The sequence below is a fragment of the Siniperca chuatsi genome, linkage group LG1, assembly GCF_020085105.1.
Source record: "Siniperca chuatsi isolate FFG_IHB_CAS linkage group LG1, ASM2008510v1, whole genome shotgun sequence".
Taxonomy (NCBI): domain Eukaryota; kingdom Metazoa; phylum Chordata; class Actinopteri; order Centrarchiformes; family Sinipercidae; genus Siniperca; species Siniperca chuatsi.
This window is the reverse complement of record NC_058042.1, coordinates 28,106,859-28,130,634: the sequence shown is the minus strand read 5'-3', so window position 1 is coordinate 28,130,634 and position 23,776 is coordinate 28,106,859. Positions and strand designations below refer to the sequence as shown.

Here is a 23,776-nt window from a genome sequence, read left to right as displayed (position 1 = left end):
GGAGCCTTAGTATATACACATGTGCACTGTAGGTCTAATGCTAACTCTATGCATGTTTTAGATACTGAACTGTTTTTTTTTTACCAGCAGCTATCTGTCATATTGTAGTCTTGAACAGGTCTCAGGTCGGGCATGCATCTGGTTTTGTGGAGCTTGTGCAAAACTGGCACAGCCTCTGGGGGCCAGACCTGAAGCTGCTTTGCGCGGGGGGGAAATCAAGTTAGTTACCATTTCAATGGCAGAAAAGTCTGGGCTATTGGTAGTTTTCAAGTGTGGTGTGAAAGGGGATAGCTGTAAAATATATTGATGCTGAAACCCCTCTCTATTGATAGGCCGCAGTGCGTGGACAATATGCAGCCTGGAAAGACACTGGGCCACTGCATGGCCAATCTGACACAATTGGGGTGAAACGGGCCAGAAAATACTATTCTTTCCCATTCTCTCAATCAATCCGGGCTTAAAAACTCTGCAGAATGAGAGGCAGGACGGGGAGAGGGGGGAAATCCTAAACGACGGGGCAGTTATCGCAGAGGTTTCCTCTTGCTTCGTTTATGTCTATTAAGTTGCAGATGTGAGTTCTTGCAAAGGAATGCGTTTTGCCCCCCCCCCATTTCATTTGTGTTTTGCTACAAGCGAAGAGGGGACCACACAGATCCTGGGTTTGATGCAAGGCAAATCATAAACATTTTCATCCAGCCTATCTCGTCGTGTACTGAGAGGATTTGTGCGCAGAGCTGTGCTGCTGTAGGCCTGGAAATGGGTCCCACGGCTCACTCTTCTATGACGACCAATCGGTGGCCAGGATTGTAAATGAGAGAGGGAGAGAGGGAGAGAGGGAGAGGGAGAGGGGGGGGGGGAGAAAAACTTTTCTTTCTTTTTTTCGACAGAAGGAGGGGTGTTGTGGGGAAATGTTCGGCGGACCGTGAAGCGTAACAGCAAGAAGAGGGACAAAGACGCACATAGCGGGACAGAATGCGACAGATAGAAACCTCTTCCACCTAAAAAAAAAAAACAAACAAAACAAACAACAACAACAACATCGGAATGGATGTGTGTTAAAATTGGAAGAGCTGGACAGAGGAGTCGAAACCAACAATGGCAAGAAAGATGAGTTCAAGTGTACAAACTGAGTTGTGGACAATAACTGTGGTTAGAGTGCGCGTTAACTTCGGATAGCCCTGCGGCGCGTTTCAGTGTCCGCCTCAGATCTGCACCGGCGGCGTGGAGCAGACACAGGCTGCACTTTGGAGTATGTTGTCCCACTTTTGAACGGCCACGCTTCCCGGAATGACTGTTACTGCGCTGTTCCTCTTTTTTTGCAGCCACGCGTGGTGATTTCCCTGACTCAGATTGGATCCTGTATTCCACTGTGGCAAAGCTCACCGGGAGAAGGCAAATTTAACTTTCGTGCAAGTGTGTGGATACTTTATTTATACTTTTTTTTTCTGACTGCGTTGTTTGCAAAACGCATGTATGGAATTATCTATGAACTTCAGTCTGTGAGATCCAATGTGTAAATTGACCTGATCCTAATGTGCTGGTGGAGAAAGTGCACGACACCGAACTAGAACTCCATCCAAGCATGAAATGTTGGTGCAGCGCCCTGGCACTTCTCCCATGGGTGCTGGTGGCCTTAGATGCCCAGCTAATCTGCTGGCAGGCGCTCCTTCGGTGCCACGACGAGCCCGAGTGCGATCTTGCATACAGTCAATACTTAGCAGCTTGTGAAGGTAACATCAGAGGAACGAGGAGGCAGTGTCCGAGCCACTGCATCAACGCGCTGATAAGGCTGAATCACACCCGCAGCGGGCCAGACCTGGAGACCTGCGACTGCGCCCAGGACCTGGAGTGCCTCAGCGCCAAGCGAGCCATAGAGCCGTGTCTCCCCCGCAGACACCCGACCGATGCCGGGGGTATAGGGTGCATGGAGGCCCGGCAGCGCTGCGAGGAAGACAGCAACTGCCACACCTCCCTCACGGCCTACTTGTCATACTGCGGGCAGCTGTTCAACGGCAGGAAGTGCTCCTCCAAGTGTAAAGCCACCATTCAACAGATGCTGTTCATCCCAAATGGCATGCTGCTGAACCGCTGTGTTTGCGATGGGGTGGAGAGGCCTTTCTGTGAAGTGGTCAAGGAGAACATGAGCAAACTTTGCTCCATAGGAGACCACATTATTTCAGACCAGCCTGATGTGGATGACATGTATGAGGATGAAGACTATGACCCTAAAAGTGACAGAGAGGATGTGTATACTGATCCTTCCTCTTCTTCCCAGAGATTGTCCAGCTGCATGACGCTCCTCTTTCTTCCTCTAGCACGGATATTGTACTGAGATGATGGGTACCTGAAACATTTATTGGATTTAAAAATGACAGTGTGAAAAAAAATATCTGTTCATTTAACCTCTCCAGGTAGCTATGAGTCCAGCTGGAGTTGATATGGAATCAGTGACTTGATCAAAGACTCTTCAGCAGGGCACTGGCTTGCTGGCACAGGACTCAAACCCAGGTCTGCTAGATAAGGGAAGCTATTTTTTCACCCCCAGGTCTCCCTGCCATTCCATTTTAGCTGCAGGGTGACAGTGAGCACAGTAGTGATTTGTGTAGGCTTTCCACAACCTTACAGTTTGCATAGTAATTCTTCTCCGTGCACATCTCACTCAGGAAAACTGCTTTTTTTGGATTTGTGATTCAAATCTTCACACAGATGGCCTTTACAGTGCTCGGAGTGAACTGCTCACTTGTTGCTAAGTTGAAGGCCTGTTGTTACAAATGGCAGAAATACTTTCAGTGAACCACACCAGACTTTGTTGCAAGGCATTGCCATTTTGTGTGCCTTAAACCAGCTCCTGTTTGTTTGGTTTGGTTTCAATGGCACTTGGAGTGTGGCTTTATTAAGACCTTAGACAAACATTGGACCCATCCAGTCTCTGTTTGCTCTGCTCTCCATTTCAGGGGCCTCTGCATTGTTGCAGCAACCACACTTCAAATATTTGTGGGAACAGTCAAAGGACAGGCAATGGTGTGGGATCAAGTACTGAAATTAACTGAAGCGCCTCTCCAGCACTCTGTCTGGGGCCCCTCCCCCACATGATTGTTTTATTGCACTTTTCCTGAGACACCCCCAACCCCTTCTTCCTCCTCTCTACTGCCTGCCCCCTTTCACGCTTTTAAAGGACCCCTGTCCTTATTACTGCTTTCACACTGAAGCAACAAGCCAGAAAAAGCTGTCTGTTGCTGGTGCGAATAGGTCAACATATCACACATGGACTTTGTCCACAACACTGCTCATGATTAGAGGTTTACCTGGCCTGACACGGCTTGACTTTGTGTGGATGAATGCGATTTACAATTTTAAACAAACCGTGTGATTCGAACGGAAGTTGTTGGAATAAGTTTTGATGAGCTCATCTAACAAAGAAAGTACATTTTATGGATATTAAGGATCACCGGACCAAACACCAGGTCATGCTCTGCCTTACTGAATCTCCAGTGTAGCAACACACCGCAGCAACCACACAATAATCAGTGAACATAGCAGTGTCCCAACAGTGTGTCAACAGGAGCAACAAGGTATTCACTCATGAGCAGTAGTCTGAATGGTCAAACATGGGTTGAATGAATGTTAACCGTTTTGCGACACACAGTGTTTGTCAAAGAAGCACGAGTGTTGCTAACTAAACAAGAGGTGTATTACGCTTTTAACTCACAGGATCGGCACCAAGTGCTTTCTAAAGAAATGCACAAATACAGATACAATTCAAACTAATTCAAACAAGAGATTGAGAATAATGCATCAGAGTCATATTTGTAGTTGCACACACATACATGACGAGATGCTCTGTGCGGCTACTGAGCAGCTAATGTTCCCTGTTTGAAGGCCCACACCGATAGTCCACATTAAGCTGTTTAGCAAAGAGGGAAAGTAAAAACAATGTTTTTGTTAATATTGATCACTTGTAATGAAGCTGCCAATTTGTGTCTTTGCCACTTGAAATTATGTCCAAACTAATCTTTTTGTTTTGTTATGAAGTCTTGAAAAATGTTGATAAATGTTAAATTATGAAGCTAGAATATGAAGAATGTGTATATATTTTACAATTATATGCAGTAAAATAAGCCAGTGTCTGCCCACTGTCACTTACATGCATTTAATACATTATAAACACAAATGTAGTTCAGATTTTGGCCACAAAACCTGACATGATTTAGTTTTCAATTTTTCATCTCATTTTGCGGGAACATAGCAGTAAACACTTCAGAGCAGTGTCTTCCATGTGGGACGGTGAGTATTATAATAAAATGTTTATGACCTCAAGTTGTGTAATGATGTGATTTGTCCACAGAGAAATCAAGAAAGAAATTAATGTGATCAAGAAAGTGTCTCTAACAATTCTCTAAAGCCCTATTAAGATGGCTTTTTAATCCACTGCGACTTTTAGTCACTGTGTCTTTGATTCAGGGGAACTTTCATGACCCTATGAATATGTTAAATGATATGTTGAAAGAAGTATATGCTTCAGTGGTGCTTGGGAAGTAGATGGACTAAATTCTCTTTGAAAAAGCAGTGGCTATAATCTGTATTGTTTAACCACAATGCATTTTACAATGCATGGTTATTAATTTTAAGAGTTATTTTTCCAAACTCCTGAAAGTTTACTTTTTGAAGACTAGAGTGCATTTGAATACTTCCCCATATCAGATGGCAGGTTATATGTTGTCCTCAAGTCAGTCAAGTGACTCCAAAGTAAGCACTACGTGTGGCTATGTTTCACTGTCTAATATTTAGAGGATTGGGTCAGTGCAACTTAAAATTGGTGTCTAGTGTCTAAGTGTCTAGTTGTTGCGCAATACATCCTCATAGTAAAAAGACAAATCAGGATTTAGGCTCAAATTGTAATTAAACCACCATGATTTTTTAGAGGAGGAAGGCAGAGAGACAGTCAATGAAACATGTCAATTGATCCAACTGAGCTAGTATTAGAAGCACTTTTCAGTATATTCACAATCCTTGCTAATGATCAAAACTCTAATGAACCAACGGTTTCAGAGCCAGCAACCATTTGGGGCTTGTTCCACACTTACTTTGGTATTTACAAGTCATTAACAAATTGTAAAAGAGTCATTTAGCTTTATAGCCAGGTGGAAGGTGTACACCTGTTCTGCAAAGGTAACTCCAGTCATGTCCGAAAGGAACAAAAGTGCAGTGGCAAGAGTAGAAAATTAACAAACTGAGAGAAAATGTGGAGTGTTTTCCAGGACAAGAAGGAACAGATTTAGTTGAACCTGCCTTCAACCTTTTCATCAAGCTCCTTTCTGTTACTTGGAGCAAACCCCCCTGGATGTCCCCAGCCTTGCGTGACAAAGTAGACTTACATTTGATTAGAGTAATTAAAAGTTTGTTACTTGAGTTACAGGTGGAAAATTTCAACATCTCCAAGCCTGGAGAGAACTTCTGCACAGCTTCTCCTGATTTTTCGTTAACCACAGGAATCCTCAAGCACTTCCAACTGTCTATTGTGTCATAAAAACAAGGAGATAGAGAAACAATGTGGCCTACAGCTACAGTATAGCATGACTCCCTCTAGTTTAGTTAGATTGCCTATGGTCCAATCTGTCTTAACCATTGCCATGCATCTTAAAGTCCTCCAACATAACCACCTCCCCACCTCTCCCCCCCCCAAACTCTGGGAGCAAAATCAAAACAAACATGAGCAGAGCAGCCGTGGGGAGTTGAGTGTGTAGAGGGAACAGGGGGATACAGAGGCAGCATTGTGCTGGAGCCCATTTTCTAAATTATCTTTATTCAACATTTCTCTGAAACAACCCGACCCCCACTCTCTCTTCACCGCTCCAAAGTGGGAGTGACCCGGGGATTTAGGAGGCTCTTGTCTCTCATAGGTACAATGTTCCATTCATGATCGCCATCACGCCACAGTGAATGGCTGACCTGCTCTCTGTTTTCAGTGCAGGGGGTGCTGGAGTCAAGGGCACCCAGTTCCTTCAAGTCTAGAACATAGAGATCCCTCTTTATGGGTGACGTTGATGCCAATACGACTCGACCGCTGTCCCGTTAACAGTATCAACAGAGCCAGAGAGAGAGCGATGGAGCCTGGAAGGGGAAAGGGCAATAAGTAGTGTTTGTTGGAGCTGCAGTGAAATGGAAGCCAATTAAAGCCACAATGCCGTAGGTTGTGGTTAGGGAGAGGAGACTGGGGGGTTGTTAAGATTTCCATTTCAGAATCTCCCTTTCTGGGTTACGTTACTGTAAGGATATTCTATGCACTTTTTGGGGGCAATATAAATTGGCAGATCTCCTAGAAACAAGCAACAAAGCAAGCACAAGGGTCAACATTGCATCCAAAGTTTTCCTGGCAGCAACATGCTCATGTCATGATTAAAGCAATGAAGCTGAGCCAACACCATGGGCACCGTTAGCCAATTAGAGCCCCCTCCACAGCACAGCCACAAATGCAGCACCCGGTGGTGGTTCTCCATCCTGTTGCTCCAGGACTTGGGGCCATGCTGCTCGCTGTTCTAACCATACAGTCTGGGAGTGATTTACACCTGGCATGCCAGGTGAATGTCATTAACCAGCTGGTAGGGCAGAAAACAAACATTACTGTGAGTCCTGGGCATATTAGAAAACCACTTGTTAAACCTAAGGCAACTACAGCCACACTCTGTATTTCACTGCTTTTAGAACTAGATATATTTTTCCCCAAATGCCTTGATGATTTTCCCAAGATTGTATCATGTTTTGAGTCACTATTTTAATGGGGTTCTCCAGAGAGATTTAGTATTGCAACTTACTTACAAGTTGAGGGACTCACACGAAACAGATTTTTTTTTTAAAGAATCAGTCAGTCGAAGCAACAGAGGCTGAGATATCCTGATTTTTACTTCCTAGTAGGTAGGTAGCGCTTTATTTATCCCCAAGGGGAAATTTCAGGCTCACAACAGCAGAGATGTGTAGGGAATAGAAAATTAATAATAAATAATGTATAGATAAGGAATACAAAAGAAAGAATACAAAATCCTAAGAATACTAATAGAAATATGTAAGGTCTATGTGCAATGATATGCATCAATATAGTATAAAATGTATAAAAACAGTGCCAGTAGTGTCCACATGCATAGTCGGTACGGTACGGTACAGTAGAATCTGAAGTCAGATGTGTATAGGGTGAACAGGAAGAGAGACAAAACAGTTCCCTGAGGTGCGCCCATGTTACTATCCAGTACGTTTGACTGACAGCTCTGGAGCCGGACAAACAGCGGTCTGCAGGTGAAATAGTCTAGAATCCAGCATACCATGGCCCAGTCCACCTTCATGGCTGTACGCTTCTCTGCATGCAGGAGTGGCTGAATGGTGATGAATGCACTTGAAAAGTCAAAAAACATTATTCTCATCATGCACCCGGGCCTCTCCACGTGAGAGTAAGCTCCAAAACCACTGGCTCCTACATTTCCCATAATGCAACTCAATAGCATCTTTCAGTAGACCCACTGCCTTGTAAACACCCACATCTGTCAAACTCCACACCTCCAGTTCACAACACAGGCTTTCTGTTAAACATTTGTACTCTCCAAGCCCAGATAACCCCGAAGACATCCATCTTTCTAAAATGGTTCACTGTTTTGCAATTCAGTGTTTTGAAAAGTTACCTTTCTCTTGTCCAGAGTAGAACAAGTAGCAAAATACACTTAGTATGTAGTACAATCAAAAAAACCTACATCTATCATACATGGCAGAAGAGACATATAAGGCAATAAAAGGAAAAAAGATAATGTACTTGTAATGAATTCTTTGTGTAATTGCCATAGTTTTTGAGATCTGGAAATTTCCAAATTCAGTTTTCATAGTTTTCTAGACTTCATGTGAATCATATAATTATCAAGTGTCCTTACTTTCCCTTGCCTGCTTTCCTCTTGTGGACATGTGCCAGCTGTTTCTACAGAGCAGCCTTCCAGATGATGACGATGGCGAGGGACCAGCAGCGTTGCTCCCACGACGGCACATAAATCTTTCCATAGGTTCTGAAAGACGAGTGTTTACCTTGTGCTGTTGACAAAACGTCCAGACTACAGAGACTTCAGAGATTGCCATTTTATTTCCCACCAAATTTCTCATTTAATAAATACATAAAATATAAAATCACAGCTGTAAAAACATTCAGATAAAAAATAAAACAACACAGCAGTGTGGAAATCAGACATATTTATACTTTTCTCCTTTGACTCCTGTTTCAGGTATTTTCTCCAGTTGCCTTAAAAATCTAATTCATAAAGTAAAGCTCCCTTTTGGAATATTCAAGCGCTTTACCTGTTTGAAATCAAAACAGTCTGTGAAGACCTACAACAGCGAGGATTATCGGCCTGCCACCGACTGTTAAGCTTTTTACCATTTCACAGAGGCCTAGTTATGAAGGCTTTGCATGAGTGCCAAACTCACTGTATCCCTCAAATTCCCAGCCAGTGCCAAACCTAAGAAAATGCAAGTCTAGTGTAAATAAGGCAGAGGCCGCACCTCTCCAGTTTTCCCCTCATAGTGGTGAAGAGGGCTCCATCAGTGGAGAGGGCATGGTGAGCCTGTGGTTGAGCCACAGTAAAGGCAGGGGTGGGGGGGGGGGGGTGGTATGTGCATGTTTGCAGAGGCCTCGATATAATATACTTATTACTACAGTTCAAATTGATTTGATACTTCTTAACGTCACAGTTCCCATTTGATTGTATTTTCAGGTTTTCACAGTTTTTTTGGTGTGCTGCAAATGAAAGTTTTGCCCTACAATAAATGCAGCAGTCTCAGTTTAACTCGTTTACCATGACAGTGTGGTATTGTCATACAAGCTGTCCAGCATTTACATATCAATGGTGTGTCAGGAGGAGGGATTTGAAGGCTAAGCAGTGCAACAACACAGTGTAAAGAGCAGGGATCTCACTTTCACATTCACCAGTGTGCAAACGCAAAATTCAAAAGCTACTTTCAATGTTTTACCAGCCAAACGTTTTTTTTTTCCCCTCAAAAAGAATAAACACAAGTTCTCAAGCTGCCAAATTTCCAGCAACAATCAAAACATTGACCACATTTGGCTGGCAACTGGAATATCCCACTCGGACAGCGTTCTGAGTTGGTTAGGGTGTGATGCAGGTTAGATCAGTCTGATGCTCTGTTGGGCGTCCCAGGCCAGTTCCCATGGTGGCTGTCAAGTTCACTGCAAACAACAAGCTGAGAAAACAGAAATGATTGATGTGTGTCAGGTTTCACGTTTTCAAAATACCAACACATTTCCACTTTTCAATGTCTTACTATATTTCAAATAACAAAGCTAAGGCGACTCCATGCGATCAGTAACCACATTAGTCTTTCACAAAGGTGGCCTGTCTGTTGCTGCCTTCAGGATTACACCGAATAATATTTTCTAAATTTGTTTTGGACACTTTTATGTCTAAAGGAAAACCAATCCTTGGACTAAACATTCTCAACATTGTTAGATGATAATTTCTAGCTTATGTGAGAAAATGGTTTAAATTTACATTTTCTCTATACCTACTATTTCCTCAACCTATCCTGTCGACTTCTACTTCAATCGCTGATTTCCTATGTTTTCCATAAGTCTGTGAACATTAGGATGACAGCAGCTGGACCCCAAATTCAACAACGGGTGTAATATGGTGAGTCCAAAAATTAGCCTTCCCTCACTGATTTGAAGGACTGTGACAAAAAAATTGATGATTGGCATCAGGGGGACATTGTAACAGGGCCACTGAAATACTGCGGGCATCTTAACACATAAAATGTAAATTGTCTGAGGGTTACAGTGTGATGGTTCTCAGCAAAACTCTGTTCCATGTTTTGGTGTAGTCTAAGGTCAGCAGACAGACCTGGGCGTTGCTGTGACCCTCTCTAGTACAGCTGCTGTTGGATCGGTGCCAGAGCTAGTATGGCTGACTGTGGAGTGGTTTTATTAAAATAACAGCAGCAGAATAAGAAGCCACGTTCTTCATGAAACTTGAGCAGCCTCTAGAGCCATTGGTGCCCTTCCCCCATCGCCATTTTTGAAATTCTTAATTCCCCAGGAATTTCTTGCAGAAACAGGATATTGTCTAGGCTTTAGGTATCCACTATCCATCCAGAGCTGAGCCCAGAAAATACCGGGAATTAGGCTGTATATAGGTTACAGCGAGGGAAGTTCAAGTATATTAAAATGTAACTTATATTAATAATACGTTGCTTTTTATATAGTTCAGTAGTTTGTTTAGATAGTGTACAGACAGGGAAGTTCCAGTATATTAAATGTTATATGTACTGAATGTACACTGATTCTTAAAATATATATAAAGCAAATTTACATGTGAGTATGTGAAAGGAATGAAGTGTACGTGTGTGTGCTGTCGACGTTTCTGGTGTTTGTGTGTTTGGAGGGTAACTCTTTGCTAGTACCAAGTCTCACTTTCACAAGGTAGGCTTTACAAGAGGGCAGAGGACAGAGCGGCCCAGGGCTGCACTGAAATGAAATCAAAGAGCCAGACAGTCCTGCGGGGTGGCCAGCACAGCAAGAGAATGGCTCATATTTTACAAGTGGAAAAACCTTTTATGAACGGACATTTCATTACAACTTTAGGCGGCAATTCCTCACTTAACCCCCACCACCTTCCCATACCAAAACTCCATAGAGTAAATATATATATATATATATATATATATATATATATATATATATATATAGCATGGCTGCAAGGTTCTCAAAAACATACTCTCACGACGAGGGGAGCAGTGTATGAAACACGGCAGGGAAACTCACAGCTTCTGACAGAGTCTGCAAGAGGTTCTCGATCCAGAGACACGTCCCTCTGAGTCTCCTGCATCTGAAAAATAAACACATACCTGTAATCGAAACATTGACATTAAATACATATGTAGAGACTAAAAGGTTTTTAGATGATGTTTTGACTATCTTCATTGGACATCATCATCAATGTTGAGTAGTATTCAAAAAGAAGTCTTTTTTTTTTTTTTTTTTAAATCAAACATATTCTGTGTTCTCAGTGGCAGATGTACTCAGATTTACTCAGTCTGAAGATGTGTGTCTAATCCTTCAGCTGAATATTTGGAAGGAATGCATGCTTACCTTGACATGCTTTTTGAGGTATTCAGCTCTGGTCATGAGGCTTTTAATCTGGTGATAGATTAAAATTCCAATAAATGTAATTATAATTTACACTTTCAATGCAAGTGTTAGCTCATGCTTTCATATGTATTGGCAATATGTGTTCTACTGGTTTTAGCCACATTTGCGGCTTGGCTCTAGGAATGGCAATGTCGGTTGGTCGGTCCACCACTTTGGTCCAGACTGAAATATCTCAACAACTATTGGATGCATTGTCATAACATAACTTTTTGTGTGTTAACGTTTTCCTCCAGTACCACCAACAAGTTGACATTTTTAGGTTTTTAGTTTACTTTCAATTACCGGATGTATTTTCTGAGTTGTGCTTGTTTACTGTAAACTACGATGTCTTCATGCAGCAGGAAACACAATAACTTTAAGATGCGTGGGGACATAAACGCCATGTCAAAATCAGATTAAACTGATCAGCTCTGCCGATGTGCTTCTTGCTCTTGCTGTTATTTTTTGAAAACATTTCATGCCTGCTGTCATCATATACTTGAGGGTGCTCTTTACTGTGGTAATCAGTCCTCTGGTGATCATGAAGGTTCTTGGCTGCACCTCATACCTAGTTGTATAATCACTATGTCACAGTATCTTGGGTATTACTGCAGTAAAATCTGAGGGTCATAATCACGGGAGACCTAAGCTGATGGTTTCCATAATGTCCCTTTAAAACAACGATCTGCTGCAGTGAATAATCATTCTGACCACAGGTTTTTAGTATCCAGCCCTGACCCCAACCCTAAGTAACCACAGCAACTTTAAATCACTATCCCTTTAATCAACAAGTACAATAAATGTGGAAGAAACCTACATGGGTGAGGATGGTTCATGGGACGTATTGATGACTTGCAGAGTTTTAAGGTACATATACTGAAACAAAGGCCATGGGACCTCACGTATGTTCAGCCATAATGACAATATGTCAACATACACTGGATAGATCAAAGCTGTGGCTCACATATGAGAAGATGGGATATTGAATTACAGATTTGAAAGGCTAAAGTGTGCTCTACAGTAGATATGATCGCACATGGAGGCCAGCCATGGCAGCATGTGTTGGCTCTTTTGGGTTCTCACATATACACATGCTTTCCATCTAATCCCCCACCCCCGCCTCCCTAATGCTGTGTTAGATTATTACAGCCGCATCTGAATTTACTTAAGACAAGCACCCATAAAACTTCAAATAGGGAGGTCTATGAGGCCCACTCAAACCCCCATCCCCCTTCTGGGCTTTGTTGGTGAAATACTGTTGTCTGTTGTTGGCTCAGTTGCTGGCTAAACAATACACGAAAACAAAAGGGTTTGGAGCATTAACGGCCGACATTCACAAGTCCTTTGCATATGTTACAATAAGTACAATATCAATGCTACTACTCAGTATTTTGTTACCCGAAAGTTAGAGCCAGCAAATTTACTGGACCATCAAAATTTAAGGTTTGTTCAAGTATGTTTGGGTTGGTGTCCAAAAACATGTATGTAGTCTAAAGGAAGGGTCTTATTACTGCAGTAAGACAAGAGAAGGTAAATAGAGGCACTTTGTTGTTTTTTATTAAGGTTGATTATTATTGCTATTATTTATCTAATCCATCGATTGGAACACAAAAGCCATTTTGCTGTCTAAAGCAAACATCTTTTTTTTTTGTTCTTTCACGATACCTAGATGTGTTCATTTCAATTTCAACTTTAATTCAGTTAAGATGATTGTTAATGACAGTGACAATCAGAGTTTAATCTTTAGTTGAGGGAGTTTAAACAGATTCTTTTTTTTGCCACTTGGGTGCAGCAGAAACAAGCTCCAAAACGAACACAATAATGACATAATATCACCTTTTAAGTTAATATGGTGAACTTGTTAGCAAACAGTTGTCTATTTACACATCCAGCAGATACAAGCAACATTAGCATCCATTTAGAGTTGCGTTTCTGGCCACCTGATGAATCTAATGTTCAGGTGGTCACTTTTTTTGGTTTCCACCAACTCCTGAGGGAAATATCTGGCTATTTAGCTGCTTACTGCTCCACTATGTTCACCAGCTAGTCGCGGACAGCGTACAGTCGGTTTGTAGGGCTATTTCTAAAAGAATAATAATAATAAAGCTGCCCGCTGGGGCCCAAAACAACGCTAATGAGAGCAGTGAGAGTGAACCAAAACAGTAAAGTTGTGGGACATAAAACCAAACCAATGAGCTGAACAGTGTTATAAAACTTTGCAGAGCGGAGGGGAACTGCAGAGTTGGATGATAATTCTCTGTTTGTGTGAGTCTTTACACATATAAGTGGTCATGTGATCCATTGATGATGTAAAAAACAAACAAAAAAAAAACATTGATTACAGCTGCTTTAAGTATCCAATTATAAAGTGGACAGTGTGTATGTAACAGTAATATAGATGATGGATTACGTCATTTGGCCTTTACCACAAAAAACATGCACATGTGACTGCTGGAAAAAGGCTCACGGGTCATGTGATGGAGTGGCCACTGTGCTAGGTGATCAGCCGAGGGCTCGTTGGAGGTGACAGATAGTCATTCCTACCGTGAGCACTCAACCAGAAGCCCTTCCTTGCCTACTCACCTCGCTGTGGAGCAGCTCTCTCCTGCGGCCCTGGGGCTCAGCTGGCTCATCATGAGAAAAAATAAAACAGATACAGAGAATAATGAGGAGAGGAAGGGTGTAGAGAGTCCACTACCTAATCACCTTGTTTGTTCAAGAAGAGATCAACTACTAGATTGGATTTCGCTAGCGTGTAGACTGGGGGCTCAAGGGTGGAATTGGTTCTAATGTAGGCCAGTGTTTTCACAGTCAGTCATCCTGGAGGGGAGAGTGACAGAGAGGGAAGAGAGAGAGAGAGAGAGGAGGGGGAGGAGGAGAGCTCTCTGGTGGCAAGGCATGTTGGTGTGTAACAAAGAGCTCTTAGCCAAACAAAGAACCAATGTTTTCTCCCCACAATGCCCTTGGTGGTATCTGCTGTGCCACACATCGAGGCGAGAGAGAGGCTCGTTAGGATGGCATGGGACTAGTTGGACCAGTATATCATATATTATTGATCCACTGACAAGATGAGGTTCTGCTTAACACATCTAATAAAAACGCTCACATCAATTCTTGTGTTTTTGTAAACTATTTCTTCAGCTACATTAGGCAATAAGTGTAACATCTACAATCTATCAACTCTAGTCTTTCGGTCCTTTAAGCCCTAGTGGATGAACCTTCAACAGCACTGGATGATTAGAGCTCTTGTTTATTAGAGAGATAATAGTTTTTATTTGTTTCCAGTGTGTAATAACACAAAGAAATAAAGTGTGTTGTCTGAATGGGAAGCAGATGGGAGGGCACTCATACCACACACAGGGTGCTGGCACCGGGTCTCATCCCGGCTCAAAGCCACATCTGGATCACTCTATCCCACCTCTTCCATTAGGCCGATCTTCCAGATGAGCTCATGAGCCGGGCCTAATGGACGCCAGGCCACAGACAGAGTCACTGGAGTCTCTTCTGTAGTTCCTGTCTGTTTGTCTGTCTGTCGCTTATTAAGTGTCCCCGTTCTCTCTCCAAGTCAATTGCTTCATTCTGTCTCTGTCTGTCAGTTCATCTTTTACTCTCTTTCTAAATCACTTTCATTTTCCTTCTCTTTGAGATTTTCTCCAAGTCGTTTTTATCTCTCTCAGTCTCTCTGTCCTGTTCAGACTTTGTCTCTCTCTGTTTACAGTTAAGTCCCTATATCTTTACTCTCTCTCCAAGTGGTTTTTTGTCTCTCTTTTCCAGCTTTTCCCTTGGGTATCATTTTCTTTGTTCTGCCATTTCTTGACCTGTCTCAGTTTCTGGCTGTACCCTCAACTCTAAATGAATTTCTCTCGCAGTCTGCTCATTGTGTCTGAAAGTCTCTATTATTCTGTTCCTCTAATAACAAATGTGTGCAAACACACACACAGCTGCCTGAGGTCTGAGGTGATGTCTCTGAATGCAGAAGAAGTACTAGATGTGGGACTACAATATGGTTTAAATTTCTTCCTCGGTCACCAGCTACTGCCAAAGTGTCCCTGAGCAAGGCACTTTAACTTTGGGCTCCAGTGGAGGGGCTCAGTCTCAAACAGCAGCAAAGGACAGGATAATTGCATAAAGACATCTTGTATGGAAAGAAAGGACTTTATCTACCTGCTAGCGCCAACAGTAGTTCTCCTAAGCACTGTTGGTACACATCCAGGGTCTCATGATCATCCAATCCACTCTCCTCCTATAATGACAGGTTGAAAATGAGGCAAAACATTGCTTTATATCTGACTACAGAGACACATGGGCTACTCGAGTACTTGCATTGTTCAGCTATTTCAGTCGGTTAGCACTGCAAAATGGGTTTATTCGTTGTTGTTCACTTCTAAAAATGTTAGGCTGTAAAAAGCAGAGACACACAAATATAACAAAGTTTGCACAACTAACAAAGTGTCAGACGAGCAAAACCGCAAAATAGATGTTTTTGGTTTACCAATGACCTTAAAGGATGTGGTTTGGAAAGCAATCTGTGAGAGGGGATTGGTTTGTACCCTGCTGTTTTTTTTTTTCTGTTGTATTACTGCCTTTGTGTGCATCTCTATAGCAGTAGCATCATATAGCAGTACCCCCTTCTAACCTTAGCAATGGCAGTAGAGGCCATCTCCACAGCAGCCAGAAGTCGTGGCTGGTCTCGAGACATTTCTGGAGTTGAAAGAAAACAGTAAACACTACTTTGAGTCCTACTGTATATCAGTCTAAACGCACCATCAATTCATTCTACTAGAAAATGTGCATTATTTTGTAATCAGCATGTCCCCTACAGTATCTTAAGACGCCAGTATTATGGACTTGGGATACCTAAGATTTCATAATATTTATTTTAGGGCAACAGGGTAATAGAGAATAAGTCTCCTTGAGCAAAACATCAAATCCCTAAGAGACCCAGAACTGCCATTTTGTTGCTGACCCTAACCTCTGACCTCTGGGGCACGGGAAAAGAAAATTAAATTTTCCTCACAGAATTCATTAAAGAAGTAGCAGAAAGGATCAAACATCTTTGCTCTCTTGTATACAGCGGTTTAATGCATTTTTCCATGACTAAAATAGCACATTATTGAAGATGTATGTACTTCCAGGAATAATAATTATAGAGGGGGGGGGGATTACTAAACCCAGATTATTATATTAAAAACATGTACAAAAACAAACATTGCATTACTCAAGTTGCCCTGTCATACAACTCCTGATCATACAAGGCTAATGCAGACATACAGTGGCCCTGCCTCTGCACTGAGCTGTGCTCATTACCTCGGAGGACATCCCTGGAGGTCCGGGCCTCCTCAAAGCTCAGTCTGTTGTCTGAGGCCACCAGGGCTTTCAGCTCCTCGGCTCTGGACACATACTGGCTGACCTGCGGGAAGTCCTCTTACATTGACTCAACTTAATCATGTCAACCACGCCATATGCTCTCCATCCACACCATATGGTATTCATAAAGGAGAATTCATTCCAAGTGAAAGCCACTGGAGTGTAAAAAAAAAAAAGACCAATTGAAAATAGAAAGTAATCCAAATGTGAATGTGGGGAGTGTTTTCAGGCCTACCTTCTGCCTGAGGGCATCTTTACGTTGTCGGTCTGTCTCGTCTGGGGAGGGCGGAAGGGAAGAGATGTTTTGGTTTTACATTTAGTGCGTTTACTTTGCCAGTTTATGGTGGTGGAACAAAGGTGGTGCATTGTTGAAGGGCCTAAGCCACCGACAGGATATTAGAGTGGATGTCGCTCTTACAGTGAATAGCGGGGACAAAGTGCTCAAGGGCACTGCAGTAAAGACAGAGAGCAGCGGACCTCTCGCCCTCCTGGTCCTTCTGAATGGCCTGCAGGACCAGCTCTTTCTGAAAAGAGGAAATAGGAACTAGCATCACTGAATGCAAAATGCACAACTCTCCATTGCTTATGCATGCATAGAGTCACGTGTGAAGGCACATGTGGGGCAGGCATGAGCTAGACTAACAAATGTGTACATGTGCTCAGTCAATCACACACACATTATTCATGGTCATCTAGAGTAGACACACACATGCCAGCCCATACATCCCTTTCTTCTTATTCTCTTACCGCTTTCACTAGGCTCTCTACACTCGGCATGTGCTCCAAATCCACAAAAGGGTGGGTGAAGAACTCTGCAAAGGTGATCCGGGCATCTGGATTTCTCTCTAGCAGTCGCAACAGAAGGTCTCTGCAGTCCTTGGATACCCTGGCCCCAGGAGGGAGCTGATGCACAAAACACGACCTTATTATGTTGCACTCAATCCACAGGACAATCCAAGGGAAAAGGACAGCAGATTGTTACCAGAGACCTTCTAGTCTCACATTGCTACTTTTTATCAAACGATGACCTTAAAACTCTTTATGTGAATCCCTGGGTAATAGACCATATGCTAATGCAATCCATTTAGCTCAAGCCTAATGTTTGACACAAGAATTCAAGTGTTTTTAAAAGCCCTCCATCATTAAAAGCCCCAACTGTCGCAATGTAATTAACATTTGGTTTGTGTATGCAGCGGGTAAATCGAGACCCAACTATGACTTTTAATTGCCAGCAATCAGTTATGGTTTCATTTCAACATATTAAACTCAAGAAAAAAAGTCTTGTTTGAAGTCTTTAAACACCTAATTAGCATTTTAATCAATATTAATAATTGTGTTTTTACACATATATCATTAAATCAACTGACTTCTAGATGAGACATTACCAATTTGTGTTTCTTAACAGGTCATAACTGATTATATAGGCATGTTTACAAACACATAAAACTATTTTTTGCATTTGTATCCCAGATTGCTCCTATCAGTTTTAGATAGGTAACTGGAGATACGCAATAAGTCCTTGTTTCAGCTGAGCGCCTCCACTGCCAGTCATCCTTGAGTGGGATAAGAGTATGCTGTGAAAATATGCCATCTAGTGGTTTAATGGTGAAAATTCACAAATACAGTGAGAAAACCCCCCAATACTCAGCGGCAATGTGTTTTAATAAACTGTTACAGGGGCATATCAATGAAACATTTGGTGCCATACTGCTTTGCTTTCTATAGCAGGGTTGGACATACATTTAACAGGAAATGTTAATTCTTGCATTTTGATTTTTATTCAGTTTGAGCATTTCAAATTTAATTACAAGGATAATAGAGATGACGTAGGCCATTAAAAGTACTACTTAATGTTTTTTAAGTTCTCTAATTCCCAGGTGATGTGGTGATGTATGTACATTTGGATGATTTCATCTATTTTGATTTTATTTTTAAACTGTTACACCCTAATGTGCTGTCGTAGCATAGTGTCAGTTACTGAAACAATTACTAAATGAAATATAACGCTTTACAGATTTCCATTATTCTAGAGATAATACAGTATTCGACATTTGGAGTACGCTCAACATGTGCATCCGTCAAATGACAAATATGTAGCACACAATGTAGCACTATTTTAGAACAGCAGTGCGAGAAGTGAGTCATTCATCTTTTTTCAGCAGGATTGCTGACTGTCTCAGTCCAGCAACTCACTAATGAGGAACTTGTTTGTTGCTCAACGCTTACCTCAATAGGTTGGTTACTCCGGATCTTCTCCTCCAATTCAGCGTATGACCTTGATGCAAATGGTGCTCGCCCAAACAGTGCCTCTACATGCACACAAACAATGTTGAGTAGACTATTCCAAAAGGAGAATCTGCAGTGTGTTTTTAATCAATGAAAACAAATGCACCTTCTGTGCATTATGTTTCTGGTAAAGGGTATGCATGCATGCTTTCTGATGCTTATACCGTATTTAAAAATTATTCTAGTTTAGCTACTTTAACTATCTCTTCCATTACACTTGTCATTGACATGAATTATTTTGGTCTTTAGTGAAAAAATCTCAGCCAAGAGTCAGTAAATTACATGCTACTCTATTTGGCTTACATGATTGACAGTGACAAGCGCTCCTCCCACTATGTATTATATACATTGTCACTCCACACAGTGCAATTACTGTAGTGTGCTATTGCACTATTATTGTACAATTACTGTACCCCACTAAAAAGTGGGGGCAAATCAGGCTGCCATTTTATGATTAATGGCACAATTGTGTTTGCGACCTACTCAGTGCGCTCTTTGAAGCCTGCAGGGCCAGTCAACTGATTAGCCTTTTATTGTTGAAAAAGAAGGGATGTTGAGATGTTAGAACTTATTATTAAGGGGGACTCACACGACACAGCACAAGACTCAGTTACACCAGATTCTGTGCATGGAAATACGTTTTAGTCCCCTGAATATATAATGAAGCAGCATTACAATTAACAGATCGTCTGAAGCAGGGTGTAATTCATGTTGAGGGGTTTCCACATTCAAAAGAGAGATGAAAAGGTAAACACTAAGTACTCACCATAAAGAATGACTCCTACTGACCAGAGATCTACCCTGGAGTCATATTGGCGGCGGCACACCATCTCAGGAGCCATGTAAAGAGGAGAACCTCTCAGGACACTCTGCTCATCCCATGGTGACATGTACTGGGCAAAACCAAAATCTGAGAGGAAATCAGAATGTAAACAAGTTCACTGTGAGCGATTCCAGTGGATACAATCCCCCTAAAACTGTCCTACACTCTTGTATAGCTCTACCAACTGACATGTTCATAATGCAAAATACACAAAGGGGTGTTGTTTGAAGCCAGCCCAGTTTAAGAACCCTTTGATATGATGTTAATACAACATGAACAAGCAAATGTGGCCTGTGCAGCAAAAAAAAGTTAACTTTCATGTTCTGCAAACATAACAGCACAATAGCATGACAATGATTCAGTTCTTCTGGTGTCTGTTACATTGCTAAAATTATAGCAATCGCATGCAAATCAATGTGCGTTCACCTGCTAGTTTGAGGACAGAGCCGCTGAGCAGAATATTCTGGGGTTTCAAGTCCAGGTGTGAGATGTTTCGCTCATGAAGAAACAGGAGGGCGCAGGCTGTTTGTGCAGACACACATACAAATACAATGAGAGAAACACAGTGATACTGAACTCACATCATGCAGTCCTAAAGTTTGCACCAAGCACAAACTTGCACTAAATAAGAATATATACCTTATTTCTACCACAAGAGTGAAGTCTACCAATTTTTCCAAACAATTTACATATGCATGGCTGAAAATAAGTGTAAACTCTCTAGATAAAAAAAAGAAGGCACGAAAAGAAGCTGTTGACAAGGAATCAATGTAAAAATGCATATCCTATCTACTAAAGTCAAAATAAACAAGAACATTTACTTGCAAACAGATTGTAACCCAGTCTGGCACTGACTCACCTATCTGTTGCAGGAAGCGCCGGGCCACCCTCTCAGGTAAAATCCTGCGACTGCGAATGAAGCGGGAGAGATCGCCACCAGAGCACCACTCCAGGATCAGATAAATATTCTCAGCATCCCACTGATGAAAGAGAAGAATTCAGACACTCAGGGAAAGATTGGAAGCAAGACCAGGACTGATGCTATTGTTCCAGAAAACTTTTTGGACACAAAATTCGTAACCATCTTGTGATGTTTTCCTGCTGTGCCTTCTAATGATGCCATGGCCCCCTAAATCAACATATAGCTCACATGGATAGATGCACACACCATTGTTTAAATACACAGGGCATTCATTTCAGTAGATCTTATGGACTGGAAAAAATGTATTCACAACAGATCCTTTGTATAAGCTACAACAAATCTAAAAGCAATAAATGAGCTTACCTGAAAGTCTTTCAGCTGGACTATATGAGGGTGACGCATAGTCTTGAGGATTTCAATCTCTGTGAGCAGGTTTTCTGTAGATGCCTTGTTCAGAGTCTTCTTTGCAACCACCTTCACTGCCACCACCTCTCGACTGCCCCCCTGCAACATCACAGGCAAGAACTAAACTTCAACTTTTGCTTTCACTTTTAATGACAAAACTAGACTGAAAAATGCTCAATGTGGACTGTAAAAGCTTGTAAAACACAAAACTGGGAGTGTAGAAAGCACATTTAATAATGGCTAATATCTATAATCACAGTCATTGAAATATCATAGTTTATTAGGCATGGTAAGCAAAGTCAAGAAAAGTACAGGGAACCTAATTGCTGGCCACCTGAGTCAAACCTTGAGTTCAAATATAAATATGAATGTTGTAGTAATTGCTGGACTTATGTGATGTTTCCCCTGACTCCTCCACAATCTCACCTTTCTGTAGGCTTTGTAGACTGTAGCATAGGTACCACTGCCCAGCCGCTCTGTGAGGATGAAGTCAGCCAGTTTTGGAGGAGCAAAGCTGGAGGTTGAAGCCATGCTGATGACAGCAACATCAAATTTCCCAAGTAGGTCTTGGCTGGAATGTAAGATCAATATGCTATTCATACCAAATAAATGGCCTGATCCTAACCCTTCTAAAGGGAGGTCGGAGGTCAGACGTCAAGGTCGGCTACAGAATAGTGATGCTATCTTTTGACCTGGTGGGGACACTAACACTTCCTTGTGTTGCACAAGGAGGGGTAGCTTTAACTTGTAACTTTATAAGAGGGGTGCATGGACCTTCTAGTTAAGAGACAGTCTATGTACATCATTCCACTTTAAAACAATAAAGAAGACAAGTTAATTATTTCACCACTGTGTTGGTCAGTCATTTACAGAGTTTACTGTAGCATGCTTTTCGATGTAAGGGGCGCCTCTTATTCTGATGTTTGTCCACGCGAACAAATTCAAAGTTTACTGAATTAGTTTAACGTTACTGTTTGCTGTCGCTTTATCCCACATGAAGAATCCATATTCAGACAGGCTCGTTAAAAGTCTTGAAACGTATTCTGTATTTGTCTTCCTGATAAGCAAGGAAACTGTAAACTCTCCGTTGATTGAACTGAATTTGGTGTACCTCAGTTTGGGAGCTAGCTAGCTAACGTTGCACTTGCTTTGTTGGCAACGTACAGTTAGCTAGTATGTAACTATACAACTAGCGTTATGCTACTCTAAATGTAGTGTTAGTAAACCGTTAGCCAAAAACTATGCTGAAGTAGTTAGAGCTTTCCGCGTTCATTCAATAGTTTTAAAAATAGATGTGTAAATAGTTGACACGTACCTGTAGGCTAACAAATCCACAGCACATGAATGGAAAGTTAATGTTTACATTGCCGACACACAGACTTGGTCGCACCAGCTGACATTAAAATGAAGCAGAAAATATGTTACTGCCTCCTAGCGTTGGTACTCCGTTACTGCAAATTACGGGAGGAACTGACGTGAATCAAACAAGGCGCGACGCCTGCAACATGTAAATCACTATTCAGCATGCGTATATTATTTGAAAGATCCATCTATTGTCCCTACTAGGACGCATAGAGAGCATACGGATGAATGTAGGCTACAGCCCAGGTTGCTCTACCCATTTCAAATGCTACCACATGAGATACCAAAATCCACATTTGATAAATTGGACCGATTGTTCTCCAGAGTCATTTGGCAAGGAAAACGTCCAAGAGCCATACTTAAAACTTTGCAACTTTCCAAAACAACAGGAGGACTAGGACTCCCAAATCTTAGATAGGCCTACTACTTCTGGGCAGCAAACTAAAACCTCTGACAGTGTGGATCAGAGACCTCACAGATACACGATGGCTTCACACTGAACAAAGCCAATGCCAGCATCATCTATCTGTGCTATTCCCTTTCGAGATGGTTCTCTGAAAATGACTGAAATGGGAGAGTTGCCTACGTTCACCTTAAGAATTTGGAGAGAAATACACTCCTCATTTAGGCTTTCCAGATCAATTTCCCCTCTGACAAGCATGGGCTCAATTAGAAATGTCACACCTTCCCAATAAGATATAGGAATTTTAAAAGTTGGTCAGAATATGGACTTAATTATGTATAACAACTGCGCGATAGGGGCGCTCTAAACACAAAGACTGGGACACAATTGTAAATCCCAGAGGAGCAGAGAAATTCTTGATAAATGTAGAGTTGGGGAATGATGAAGGAAAGGTAATCTCTAGCTTATATCAGGATTTTTTACTTTTGAACCCGAATAATTCAGTATAAATTAAAGAAAGATGGGAGGCTGAGATGCAAAAAGAGATATGAAGAGAGGACTGGAAGGTAATGTGCTCTGAAGCTCACTTGGTAACTAGCTCAAACAAATGGAGGGGATTCAAATGGAAAGTTATTGCCAGATCATTTCGAACACCACAGATAATGGCGAAGACACACTAACAAATGGTGGAGAAATTGTGCAGCGCAAATAGGCAATCATTCTCACATATTCCGGTCCTTCTCCAAACTAAGACCATTCTGGGAAGAGGCATGGAGGGGTATTAAGGCCCTCGGATCGCCTTAGGGGTAAAACCTAAGGCATAGAGGGAAGAGCTGAAAATGATTTATTGCAGATCTTACTAACAGCAATGAAATGCAGGCTGTTACAAATGTGGTTAAAGCCTGAGCCACCCACGTACCAAAGGATGGACACAAAGGATCTGGGATATCTATGAGATGGAGCAGATAAGGAATAACCTCAACTCACCATATGAGCTGATCGATGCAATGCTAACCCCAACTATCCAGACGGGCTTGT

The 23,776-nt window shown here is 41.9% G+C and overlaps 2 protein-coding genes across 3 annotated transcripts; one reads left to right on the top strand and one right to left on the bottom strand.

The window, feature by feature from the left end:
* Window positions 1-873: 873 nt before the first annotated feature.
* On the top strand, window positions 874-4,317 carry si:ch1073-459b3.2 (growth arrest-specific protein 1). The gene has a single exon (XM_044202280.1). It carries the CDS (start codon window positions 1,583-1,585, stop codon window positions 2,330-2,332), a length of 750 nt encoding a protein of 249 aa, XP_044058215.1. The 5' UTR covers window positions 874-1,582; the 3' UTR covers window positions 2,333-4,317.
* A 3,777-nt stretch (window positions 4,318-8,094) lies between these two features.
* Window positions 8,095-22,443, bottom strand: ulk3 (unc-51 like kinase 3). Of its 2 annotated transcripts, XM_044195312.1 has the most exons (17): window positions 22,289-22,443; window positions 21,400-21,544; window positions 20,932-21,072; window positions 20,506-20,626; window positions 20,073-20,168; window positions 19,590-19,733; window positions 18,764-18,846; window positions 17,285-17,440; window positions 16,956-17,061; window positions 16,773-16,813; window positions 16,478-16,580; window positions 15,807-15,871; window positions 15,335-15,413; window positions 13,754-13,794; window positions 11,132-11,179; window positions 10,805-10,868; window positions 8,095-9,228 (listed from the first exon to the last, which is right to left on the bottom strand). In XM_044195312.1, the coding sequence occupies exons 2-17, from the start codon at window positions 21,502-21,504 to the stop codon at window positions 9,212-9,214; spliced, it is 1,410 nt and encodes a 469-aa protein (XP_044051247.1). In that variant the 5' UTR covers window positions 21,505-21,544; window positions 22,289-22,443; the 3' UTR covers window positions 8,095-9,211. The 2 variants fall into 2 exon arrangements, with proteins under 2 accessions (XP_044051247.1, XP_044051256.1); XM_044195321.1 differs by lacking the exon at window positions 11,132-11,179.
* Between the last annotated feature and the right edge of the window lie 1,333 nt (window positions 22,444-23,776).

Bases quoted from the DNA above. Each gene is read 5' to 3' on its own strand.
- ulk3 (XM_044195312.1), bottom strand. From the start codon at position 21,504: ATGGCTTCAACCTCCAGCTTTGCTCCTCCAAAACTGGCTGACTTCATC. The intron at 16,814-16,955 runs GTAAGAGCGACA...CGCCCTCCCCAG, and splicing joins CTTTGTCCCCGCTATTCACT to ACGAGACAGACCGACAACGT. The intron at 15,872-16,477 runs GTAATGAGCACA...TTTCAACTCCAG, and splicing joins CTCCAGGGATGTCCTCCGAG to AAATGTCTCGAGACCAGCCA.
- si:ch1073-459b3.2 (XM_044202280.1), top strand. From the start codon at position 1,583: ATGAAATGTTGGTGCAGCGCCCTGGCACTTCTCCCATGGGTGCTGGTG.